Below are 13,058 nucleotides of genomic sequence, written 5' to 3'. Positions count from 1 at the left end.
AACCCTACCTCAAGCCGAGGCTCAATTGATGTGAAGTAACCGTCCAATATTATTTTGAAACGAGGCCTGTATATTGGAACAATTTTCGTTATTTTGCGTGGTATGATGCATAGATCTGTGAAATCCAGGAGATATATATCTATCTACCGGTATCCCATGCATAAATCAAAGTAGCCCATTTTGGTTCCTCTGTTGATTAACAGTTACTCTTATTCCCCTATCAAATATCAGTGATGGCCCCATACACCCATCGAACTATACTTTCAGTAATTTTCATTTTGTACACATTTATTTCAATTTCCATTATTAATTGTTAATTTCTGTATACAGCATGATTGGGCATATGTGCACATACGAGATAGATATCGTCAGTTGAACGTGTCCGTTTCAACTATTATTTTTTAACGGCTATAATGAATAGATCAAAAAAAATTAAAAAATATCTCTTTAATTTTAAGAACTAATATCATCAACATTCTGAATATCCTTATTAGGTATATTTTTATTTTACATTTTTGAAATTGGCAATATTATGTTCACTGCAATGCAATTCTGCGATTTGCGACTCGTCTTACTCGTTCCTTCTTTCTGGATGTAATCATAGTGTTACAAAAAACGGCTTAACAACTTAGGTATGGTATGCCTTGTTCTTTATCATTATCAGAGTAATATAACATTATTTCTTGTATTTTTTTTTTACAATCGATCATATAATAACGACTTTGTTTTGTCAATAAGCAACATCATTATTTATTGCACGCAATGCCAATGGCCCGTGCGTGCGAACGAGATTTTGTCACGCATGGCCATGGGCATGGCATTGAATGCGGTGGGCCTTGCCAGCGCCAGCCAAGACAAGCACCGCCACCGGCCACTGTTTTGCCGTGCCCGAGCTCCGAGCCTCCGGCTCCGCGCCGACATGCCACTGCCAGAGGCCGATTTGAGCCATATCCCGATCCCGTCGGGGCTTACCCAATATTGGCCAATGCACAGGCCAACAGGCATGACAGGGTCCAGGGATAATGTTGCATGTTGCTCTAATTCCAAATCAAAATACTTAGGCCTAGGCCTACTTGTTTTCTTTAGCCGGGTTTTGAGCCCAAATTCCAAAATTATTTTGGGCTACAAAGTACAATGAACATTGACTGTCTGTAGTACAAGTCTTGGGTTGCAACTTTTGGCCAAAAATCAATCTTTTTTGGGGGGGTAAATTATTAAAAGTAGAGGAGCATTTACTCTAGTATTGAGGTAGACAGGAATAACCGTCGTTTCTGGGGATTTCCTAACCCAGAGAGCTCCCGCCCGCGCAGCGGGCGGGAGCCCAGAAGCTTACCGTGTATTTGACCATATTCACCGGACTAGGGTGATTTATGGTCTAAATATTTCTCCAAATGAATTGTGAAAACAGAAAGTATACAATTACCACAATTATATGGACAGTAGAGGCGCACGGCCAATATGGGAGACTCTCTCCAATAGGGGAGACAATCTCCCACATTGGAGACTTGCTTTGTAAAAGGACAAAAGAAACAACACCAACAAAAGCATGATTTTTTCCACCCAAAATTTTGTCTCACTGAGGTCAGAAGCCCATTTGTTTTGTGTGTGATTGACAACAAAAATCCTTATCAAAACAAAAGTAGACGGTGAATTTTTAAAGTAGACGGTGAAAAGGGGTAATTTTTCATGAGGAATCTGCTTATCACATTTTTATTTGCCGCCAAGTTAATCCTTTTGCAGCAAATGTAAACAAAGGAAATTGGACCCCAAAACTGGAGACTGTCTCTGAAATTGGATACCTAAATTCTTTACAAAAGTCTCTGATATTGGAGATAATCTCCCACATTGGAGACAGTCTCCAATATTGGCCGTGCGCCTCTACTGATGGATGAAGGTCTAACGAGTGGCAGTTTCCTGACATCTGGGCACAGACTGGAACCTCAAAAAAACGAAAAGTTCTCTCCTCTACCCCAGTCTCGATCGGCCATTTTGTTACGATTTTTAACAAAAATGGCCGATCGAAACGGGGGTAGAAGGAGAGAACTTTTCGTTTTTTGAGGTTCCAGTCTGTGCCCAGATGTCAGGAAACTGCCACTCGTTAGACCTTCATCCATATAATCGTGGTAATTGTATACTTTCTGTTTTCACAATTCATTTGGAGAAATATTTAGACCATAAATCACCCTAGTCCGGTGAATATGGTCAAAATTTACACGGTAAGCTTCTGGGCTCCCGCCCGCTGTGCGGGCGGGAGCTCTCTGGGTTAGGGATTTCCTTAACAATTTCTGACATTTCACTATAATCCCCATTCACCGACGGTAGTTCGTTAGTGTGAGCTCGCATGTGTTATCACAGTCACCAATTCGGGCGACTATATTATATCCAGACTTCAATATTTTAAAAAAAATCGAATTTACAGTCTAAGGATTTAGAAACTACCTAAATAATGTCTTGAGAACTAAAGATTCAAGACATAAAAAAAAGATTAAAAGGTAATGAAATAGTACGTTACCGATGTTTATTAATACTAGTCTTGGTCTCGAGAATCACCCCCAAAATGGCAGCCAAAATATGAAATATTCACCAACGAACGGAGAGGGCGTCAACAATTACCAAATGTGATATCGATATTGCTTTCGATATATACGATCTGCTCCATATGCGAGCTAAACCGCTACGATCACAGGTAGCAGACGACATTCGATATATCGAGACATTGAAAAGTTAATAAGGATAATGACGTCATTCAAGATGGCAACTTGCAAGAAAAACTGTCAGCTTAGGTGAAATGTCTGAGATGAAAGATTTCTCAATCATCCAGATAAGACTGTAACCGATTTTAAAATCGGCTCCCGATTTTATCTGATTTTACCACAATCGGCGATCACCTTCCGATCTTCTATCATGCCCCTTGAAGGAAAAAATCGGCGTAGATCTAGTTACAGTGCATGATCGTTCAGAACATATTTCAAGATTTTTTTTGAGGTGCTAGCTATTTAGAGGTCGCATTATTATCTCTGACGATGTTTACGAGACATCGTTTATAATGATAGACATCTTCTCTTCAACCTCGTGGTGATAGCGGACGCCGCCATGAACTTTTAAAGGTCGCATTACTGACGGAGCTCATTGCGTAACTCTCTTACATCGTTTATGATGATAGACATCTTCTGTTGTTGTTGTTGTTGTTCGTTTTGGGCCTGTTTCACGCCCTAGTAGTCTCCTCGGTAGACACTTAGTGTTGAGAACTCAAAGGTAGAAAACTGCTAGGTAATTGTTTTGTTGGCTAGTTTGGCTAGATGTTAGCGCTGGTGGATGAGACAAATGCTACCACCGATGCTCTAATAATAGATTGCATTTGCTTGGTCATTGCAGGGTTTGAGCCCAGGAGGTTGACCACCGAGATCTCTCTGAGATCTCTCTGAGATGACATCTTCTCTTCAACCTCGTGGTGATAGCGGACGCCGCCTTGAACTTAATAAGGTGGTATTATTGACGGACATCACTGCGCTACTCTCTTACATCGTTTATGATGAAAGACATCTTCTCTTCAACCTCGTGGTGATAGCGAATGCCGCCGTGAACTTAATAAGGTCGTATTACTGACGGACATCACTGCGCTACTCTCTTACCTCCTTTATGATGATAGCCATCTTCTCTTCAACCTCGTGGTGATAGCGGACGCCGCCGTGAACTTTTAAAGATCGTACTACTGACGGAGCTCGTTGCGTTACTCTCTTCCATCGTTTATGATGATATACATCTTCTCTTCAACCTCGTGGTGATAGCGGATGCCGCCGTGAACTTAATAACGTCGCATTACTGACGGACATCACTGCGCTACTCTTTTACCTCCTTTATGATGATAGAATCTTCTCTTCAACCTTGTGTTGATAGCGGACGCCGCCGTGAACTTTTAAAGGTTGTATTATTGACGGACTTCACTGCGCTACTCTCTTACATCGTACGAGATCAAGAGATCATTCCAATAATTCTAAATCGCTAGCACCTAAATATACTTATAAAAGATGTCCCGCCGATCGTTCATCGACCTGTGACCTATGAGAAATATTTTCATTTTATTTTCCTTTGCGACTTTGCTCGGAAGACGCGTCATTCGTTTATCTGTCTAATAAAAATCACTCAGTTTATTTTAAAGCAGTAACACCTCAAAACCCTTTTAAAACATGTTCCAAACGATCGCGCATGTTGGTGACTTCCATTCCGATGCATTCGTATTTGTGAATTTGTCAGGAAGATGCGCGCGACCGCGAACACAATTTTGATGTATTCCTTTGTTTTTAAACATCGCCGATTCGATTTTCGATTCGATTTCGATTTTAGAAGCTTAACTGCCAATCGGATTTTTGATCCGATTTACAACATTACATCCAGAGGATTTTTTCAATAACTCCGGTCCAAGGTACTCAATTACTTAAGTTATATATATTTCCCTGATAATGGAAATCATGAAACTAAATTTCGCTTAAAAATTAGTTTTAAATCGCGACCTATAAAATGTTAGTTCTTAATACGTTGTCTATAGCCACGGGCCAACAACTCTTCAGTCTATGTATTGGAGTGGAGCCAACGTAGTTCAGCGGAACAACCAAAATACAGAGACTGAAGCTTTTGGTCTAGTCTTGAGGACTCCATGATGATGTTTTATTAATATTTTGACACATACTTCTTCATCATGGAGTCTTGAACCGCCTGCCATATATGTATAAGACAGGGTGCGACATAAGCGCTTGCCCGATTGCCCGGGGCAAGTAAAAGTTAGAGTCGTGCAAGTGTTTTGAAGTAAAGACAAAAACTACTTGCCCGAACCGGGCAAGCAAAATTTTCACTGTGAAATGAAATTTTGCAAAGTTTCCCCATACTTCACACTTAAAACACAGAAGAGAGAGAGAAAAAAACAAAGTTAACAACCTTCCTCAATTCAAATTGCAAGCCAGTTTGCAACATTTTTTGTGATCTACACACTAAAACACACACACAGAGTCAGCATACATACATGTGGCTGGCGTTCCCAGCCTCCAGCCTGTGTGGCAGGCATGCATGGATATCCATGCTGCTGTGCATACCTGTACTATCCCCGATCAAACTCCGAATCAAAGTGAACAAGCTCACATGAAAAATAGTTTTTCCAACAAAATAATCACAAAATCGGCGAAAAATTGTTGTACTTATATGGATTCTCAGATTACTGATTTGGTGATGTAATCGGAGGAGCAAGTTATTGAGTTTTCATAACCAGTTTCAGCCGTTTTGAGTGTTGTGATCGGTGTAGTGGGAAGAAAGATCCATGATGCCGCAATGATTCATTTGATTTTTAAGTTTGTCAATGTTTCTCTGTGAAATTTTATTTATTTCTAAAACTTTTATTTTTCCAACAATTTTTGAAATATATTTCAAACAAATATCAGCAAGATTTTTGTTAGATGATTGCATTTTTTGTTTTGTTTCAAATTTGAGCTTTCTTCCTCTTTCTTTCTTTTCCTTCCTTCCTTCCTTCCTTAATCCTTACTTGCTACCTTCCTTTCTTTCTTTCTTCCTTTCTTCCTTCCTTTCTTCCTTTCTTTCTTTTTTTCTTTCTTTCTTTTTTTTCTTTTTTTTCTTCCTTTCTTTTCTATCCTTTCTTCTATCTTTCCCGCTTGCCTTTTTTTGTTCTATCTATCTTTTCAATCTTTCCTACAATGTAGCTTTCTTTCCTGATCTTTTTTTTTCTCTCTCTCTGTTCATTATTCTTTGTTTCCTTTGTTTTCTTGCATGTACTTTCCTTTTCCCTTCCTTTTTTGTTCTTTTCTTTCCCTTTTTCTTTATTAATTTCAAAGAATGAAGGAAACCTTTTTTTCTTTCCTTTGTTCTTTCTTTCTTCTCCATTCATCTCTTTTCTTTCCTTTTTTTCTTTCTCTCCGTCATCCTTTCCTTCACCCATTTGTTCACCTTCCCTCGTTCTTTCTTTCTTTTCTTTCTTTTTTCCTTCCTTCCTTCCTTCCTTCCTTCCTTCCTTCCTTCCTTCCTTCCTTCCTTCTTCTTTAGTTATTTTCAGTGATTCCCCTTTTTATTTTGTGTCATGGTCATATACAAAAGCACATGAAAATATATGAGAGAGAAATTAATCAAATGGTGTATTGACACCAATTTCGGACATAGGAGGTAAAATAACTTTGAAAAAAAAATATTACAAGGTACAATAGTTCACGTTAAAAAGAGAGGAAAGGGGCAATGGTATATAAAACCGTAGTACTTACTTTGAAGCGGAAAAACATTATTTTGAAGGATTTTTTTCGGGCAAGTGAAATGTATTTTCGGGCAAGTATTTTCCAACTATTTAGAAATTCACTTGCCCGTCTGGGCAAGTGCTTCTAAAAAGTTATGTAGCACCCTGGTATAAGAGACCCATGTAAACAAAGATGGATTTCCCTAGGAAATCCATAGTTAGAGGTTGAAGTCGGTTTGTAGGGTAAAATTTTATTTATCTATGAACCTTGATGCGCCTAATGCGTATAAAGGGATAAAAATTATTTCACTATAAAATGGTAAAAATTAGACGTTTCTTACCAGACCGATCTCCTGTAGATCCCTCGATCCGTTTGTCAACAAAGCAAATACAATACAGCCTGACCCTTGAACCGCTTCGTTATGACGTACATCCGGTTAGCGATGTGGTTTTGAAGAACAATTCATAGATAAAAAATGTTATTTCACAAATACTAACATTTAATACGTGATTATAAATAATTAGTATAATCTACTAATTATTCATAATCACGTATTAAATTTTAGTCTCATTTTACCATTTATAGTGAAATAATTTTTATCCCTTTATACGCATTAGGCACATCAAGGTTCATAGATAAATAAAATTCGACCCTACAAACCGATTTCACCCTCTAACTATGGATTTCCTAGGGAAATCCATCTTTGTTTACATGGGTCTCTTATACATATATGGCCGGCGGTTCAAGACTCCATGATGCAGAAGTATATGTCAAAATATTAATAAAACATCATCATGGAGTCCTCAAGACTACGTTTACTCACAGTCTGTTATTGTCGCCATCTTGCTGTCTTTGTTATTGTAGCCTAGCTACAAAGACGCGTATAGAGGGCGACAATATCATGAGCAGTGCCAATTTAGATTTTGAAAAATACTTGCATCGGTCGATAAATATCATGAATCATAAAATACTTGCATCGGCCTATAAATATGAATCGTACGATTGAATGAAAATTTGTTGATTGCCAGTGTCCATTGATACCATTTCTAGTACCTTAGATATTTTGTCCTGTGATCGATTGATCAAGACTGAGAATGAGCATGAGCTAAAGGATGATCCCATTAGGAGAAGGAGAATTTGAGGAAGAGCTGAAAAAAGAAGAAGAAAACCAACATGAGGAGGAGGATGATAGATGAGATAAAGAAGGAAAAAGAAAAGTAAAATAAAAGGAGAGGAAGACCAGAACAGGAGGGGATGAAGAAAAGAGAAGAATTGAAGCATTTGAAGGAAAAGAAGAGGAAAATGAGGAAGTGGAGATGGAGGAAGAAGAAGATAAGGCAAATGAGAAGAAGAAACAGAAAAGATGAAGAGGAGAAGCAAGATTGGAAGGAGTAGGAGAAGCAGATCATGAGTTCTTCAAATTATTGTTTTAAAATATTTTCTTTTGTTATTCCTTTTATTGCTAGCGTTAATTGCCATGGGAGATTCAGGCAATCCACCGGATCTCTTGTCTGCTGCCCTCTGTGAGAGTGGACTTTCATTAGATGATATATTGAACCCGTCTATGGAGGAGGATGATGAGACAAATTCTCTCCCAGCTGATCCCAGCAGTGTGTTGGCTCAGGTAAGTGAATATGAGATGGTGTAATACAAGGGGAGATGCTCACCAAATTGTCAATTAGCAGGGATGGGTCTAAGGCAGAGACAGTGCATGACAGAGACCAAGGTTGAGACAATCTAGATAAAGATAATTAAAAAATATTAGATTCATTTTATTTTTATTTTAGTCACAGTTAATTATCCAACAGGTTACAAGACTGATATCCATTGGTTCAGTTTAGAACAATTAAAATGAAATAGCATTAGAAAATGTTGACAAACAATGTAACACCATCAATTATGTAAACAATGTTACCTGAGACACAGACAGATACACTTGGGTCCAGAATCTGTCTAGACTGAGACAAGACGTGAGGCAGACAATTCTGTAATGAGACTGGTCTCTAGACACCTGACACTGCCAATTAGAGATCTACAAATTCTTTGTTTACATATTTTGCTTTCTCAACACAAATCATTTTCCTTTGATGATGATGGGATCAATAATGCTGATTAATACTGATGATGAATGCTGATGATGGTAATGATTGTATGATGGAGCCAGCAAAAAATGTGTAAATGATAGGCCCCCTATATATATGTAATGATATTAGAAATGACAGTGATTTTATTAGTGGCCATGGTGATATTTATGTGTAGGTTTTTATGTAGTGGTCTTTATGATAGTGGCAATAATAAGAAACAAATCCTGATTGACTTCTAAGTAATTGTAAACATTTGTAAAAAAAAAAAAAAAATTGATTTTAATTATGGCGAACTTCGATTCCCACTATCTCCTTTCATGCTTATTCCCCTAATGATTTTCTCACGTGCATGCATACTACCTTTTTATTTTATTACCGGTTTTCATGTTTAATTGCTTTTAAATCTGTTATCTACCTTGGTCTCTCTTGAAATCCTGAAAATGCCCGTCTTTTCTGTCTGGCTGTTCAATTTTCAAGATGTTTTCTCATTCTCCCATCCATTAAATGCTCCTATCTTCATCTGTTTATCTGTTTTTCATTAATTATCTCCCTTTATCCTTTGTTTCATTCATGTATCAATTTATTCTCAATTTTATTTATTAATTTGCATTCTTTCATTCATTTATTCTCTGCTCTCTTCCTCTCCCTTCTCCTATCTGTCTTTCTCTTCCCTTGCTTCCCTCTCTTACACTCCCTCTCTTTCCTCTTTCTCTCACCCTTACTATCTCATTTTTCTCTCCCCTTTTCCTACCTTTCCTTCTGTTTTTCTCCCTTAACCCATTTCTATCTTCTTTCCCTCTATCTTTCTCTCTGATTTTCCCCCTTCTCTCCTCCTTTACCTCTCTCCTTCTCTTATAATCCTTTCCCTCTCTTTTCTTCTCTCTTCACCCTCGTAGGCCATGGCTGTCAGTGGTGTTGAGGAAGACGAAGAATCAGATCCTCTTCTAGAGATGTTACAACATACACCGTCAAGCTCAAACAATGGGCCTCAGGTATAGAGTTTTTAAGATGATTTATCCTAAGTTATACTGCAATACACAGCTCTGATATTTTTGCTTGAATAACTTAAGATTTTAACTACTGCATTACCCAGGTGTTGTAGAATATTGTAAGAATAAATTATAAAATGACGTGCATGTAGTTTGCAGAATCAGTTATCAGTTAATCTTGCTGTATGTGTATGATGAAATAGAATCATATTGGATGGGAGTGTCCCGACACTGAAGACAACACATACATTTTCATTTACCTTCAGACTTTTCAAACTCTATGCGTGGAATAGTACACATATTTGTTCTTGATAATATTGGCCACCTTTTCTCTCAAATCAATTTGTTAAAATATTGCCTTCAAAATGGGTAGCCACATTCTGGATGCATGCCTTTTTTAAAGAAGTCTGTCAAGCTATGAGACAAAAATTCTGTTGACTTGAAAACAGCTATCCTATAATTTTACAGAATGTAATCAGTACTGCCAGGGCTTTCACAGAGAACCATCAGCCTGTCACTCCAACATCCTCCAAACAAACCATAGTCATTCGGCAAGTGTCCGCGGCATCGTCAACAAGCCTCGCCTCACCGGCCAGTGTGCTAAAGATCATCAGCAGTAAACCTGATGGTCAGCAAATAGTCACCACCAAGCCCATCATTCTGACCACTACAACATCCGAGAAGGGACAAACCAGCTCTAATACTTTATCAAGACTCAACACAATCATGGGAGGGACACCATTGAACAAGCAGTTTGTCAAGTTTTTGGTTAAGCCATCAAGCCCGGGTGTGCAGCAAGCAACCAAGAAGACGATAGTCCTCAATGATACTGCTAAGCCACCAGGTCTTACCAGATCATATACAGACTCGGCCCTTTTGAAATCAGATGGTGTTCGAACTATTCAAACAGTCACAAAACCAGCGGGTTTGTTCAACAGATCATCTTCACCAAGTGTGATCAGGAACGGATCAACTATACCTCGGTCAGCTTCTTTTCAACTACCAAGGAGAGATGACCCCTCAGTAAAGATGAAGACACCTTTCTTTCCTTCAACTTCGCAGGTTAGTTTAAGCAAGAGTGAACTGTGGTCTCTCATTGACAGTGTGCTAGTCTAGAAATATACTTTATTCATGAGAAAATTAGCTCATAATTTGAGGGTTAACATACCTGTTATGCTTCTTTTAACATGATTATTCCAGTGTGATTGTATTGAGCAAAGGATTTACAGGGTACTACATAACTTTTTAGGAGCACTTGCTCGGTCAGGCTAGTAAAGTTTTAAATAGTTTGAAACTTTGAATACATTTGCCCAAAAATCTATTTCACTTGCCCGAAAAAATCCTTGAAAAAAAAGTTTTTACCTCTTCAAAAGAAAGTTTTGCGGTTTTATAAACCTTTGACTTTTTTCTCTGTTTTGACATGAACTGATCTACCTTGTTATTGCATTTCTTTTTCCAAAGTGATTTTATCTTGCCTGCCATGACCAAAATTTAGGATCAATATCATATTGATCCTTATTTTGGTCATTCTACTGTAAGAATTTTGCTTTCTACTGTGTGAATTTTGCTTGCCCAATTCGGGCAAGTAGTTTTGGTCTTTACTTCAAAACACTTGCCCGACTCTAACTTTTAATTGCCCTGGGCAATCCGGCAAGTGCTTATGTAGCACCCTGATATATCATTCAAGTGGATCTAAATCATAAGACTATGTACCCTGCTCGGACTGTTGCATAATGGGTTAGAAACTGGGCCAGTTTTGAGTAGTGTACAGGACTTGAGGTGGTTCTTTACAAAGCTGCTAGGTAGTTTTGGCTTTGAAACAGAACAGAGTGCAAAGGTTTGCGGGAAAAGCGATACAAGATTGTGAAGATATTGTTTGAAGGTTTGCATGGTGGCATCACTGGCATGTACAATCGCTGATGTGGTTTACAGTACACCATGTGGAGTATTATAGAAACAGTGGATAGAAGAAGAAAAGAAATATATAGGCGAGAAAGTAGAGAATTCTTTCTTGAATGTAGTCCTGAAAAGGACTGTAATCCAGAAGAGATTGATGAGTTGAAACAGCTTGAGTAGTACGATGGATGAGATGCTGGCTTGAATCGGCAAGTAGAGATGATGAGCAGAAGCAGTAGAGAGTACAGTCCTTTTCAGGACTACATTCAAGAAAGATTACTCTCAAATTTCCACTTTCTCACCAATCCATTTCTCTTTCTTCTTCTATCCACTGTTTCTATAATACTCCACATGGTGTACCATAAACCACATCAGCAAAGATTGTAAAAAATCTTGTGTTAAAGATAAATTCCAGTTGTGGAAACGATCTCAAAATGACTTTTTACAGAATTTAATATAATGATCACCAAAGTGTCTGTTTGTATAAATAAAAAAATATGTGCCAAAGGATTCTGGAAGAAATTGTGTAATTGCTGAGAAATAAGCAAAATAAGCGCGGATTTGGTCACTTCCGTCAGGTCTTTATTCCAGCAATAATAATACACTGTCCCACGTGTGCCTATCTGTGTTGGCGATCTTCAGTGTGATCGTTTTTTAGCTAGATATTATGATTTCACAAAGTTCAGTTTATGTAACTGTACCAGATCTAGATCCATGATGATATATCAATACTTTACCTTGGTTTTACAGACTTTCTCACGAAATCAGTGTTTTACTGCAACTACGTTCATTTAGCTTTAATGCTGATGCCTCTCATGCCACTTGAAATGTTCTATTTTTGTTTTACTTGGCATTGCTTTCTGTAGTTAGATTTTAAGACTTTATTAGTAATGCAAAATTGTAATTGACAAATAGTACACCAATGGAAGGGATATTAGCTCCAAGAGTACATCTGTATGAATTTCAGAACAGCTAACCAGGTAAATATTTGCTTGAGAAAAAAAAAAACAAGTCTGGGTAATGGGCTTGATTCTAAATAATTTACTGCAAATTCCCCTTAATATTTTAAAGGATTTTTTGTCTCATAAACATCCAGGGAGTAAACAAAACATTAACTGTTACAAGGCGGCATCCCTTCCGTATCATTGATGATGACGATGATGATTTGGATGATGATGAGACCTTAGGCTTTGCTGACACCTATGCAAATTATACTCCGAGTAAATGTGAGTAATTCTTGTGGTTATTGTAGTAATATGGTATGAACTATCTGTGCAACCATCAAATAAGAGCAGGAATTATATCAAATCACTTAAAGAAAAACAAATTGAAAAGCTGGAATAGGAATATTTCTCTTTCATATAAAAGAATATTTGTTTAAATTTGTTAGCAATGGAGTAACCCGAATTCAAGACATGAAACCTGTCTGCAAAATGTATGTTCAACTAATGTGACTTTCCTGATTGTTTGAAATCATTTTCTCTTTCTTTATTAAAACTCATCATTTGAAATTTTGTTTTGGTCACACATGACTCTCTTTAAAACAGCTTCCAGGGTACTGTTGTAGACAAGAGTTGCATTAATATACAACCTCAACCAATCAGTCAGAAATGCACTTCTTTGTTCAATGTGTGTTTGAAACAATTCCCCAAAACTATTTTTCATTTTATCATCTGAAACTTATACAAATACACATGCAGGGTAGGAAACTTCACAGGGGTTGTTCTTTCAGTAAAGTAGGTTAAATCACTTCTGTGAATCTCACAATTTTGATATCCTCATCCAAACAATTCTAACCTGTTAATGTTCTTGGAATTTTTTTTTGTATGTTTCATTACGGGCAAATGGAATTTCCATACACC

The 13,058-nt window shown here is 37.6% G+C and overlaps 1 protein-coding gene across 1 annotated transcript in view; it reads left to right on the top strand.

Moving 5' to 3' along the window:
• Positions 1–322: 322 nt before the first annotated feature.
• The window catches only part of LOC129254583 (protein strawberry notch homolog 1-like), a 52,701-nt gene continuing 39,965 nt past the window's right edge, over positions 323–13,058 (top strand). The window contains exons 1-5 of the mRNA XM_064112723.1: positions 323–632; positions 7,694–7,851; positions 9,208–9,303; positions 9,769–10,362; positions 12,293–12,422. Coding sequence (XP_063968793.1) covers positions 7,705–7,851; positions 9,208–9,303; positions 9,769–10,362; positions 12,293–12,422 — 967 coding nt within the window. The 5' untranslated portion in view covers positions 323–632; positions 7,694–7,704. The remainder of the gene's footprint in view (positions 633–7,693; positions 7,852–9,207; positions 9,304–9,768; positions 10,363–12,292; positions 12,423–13,058) is intronic.

This window comes from Lytechinus pictus, chromosome 2, assembly GCF_037042905.1.
Source record: "Lytechinus pictus isolate F3 Inbred chromosome 2, Lp3.0, whole genome shotgun sequence".
NCBI classification, from domain to species: domain Eukaryota; kingdom Metazoa; phylum Echinodermata; class Echinoidea; order Temnopleuroida; family Toxopneustidae; genus Lytechinus; species Lytechinus pictus.
This window is presented reverse-complemented; position numbering and strand designations above follow the sequence as displayed.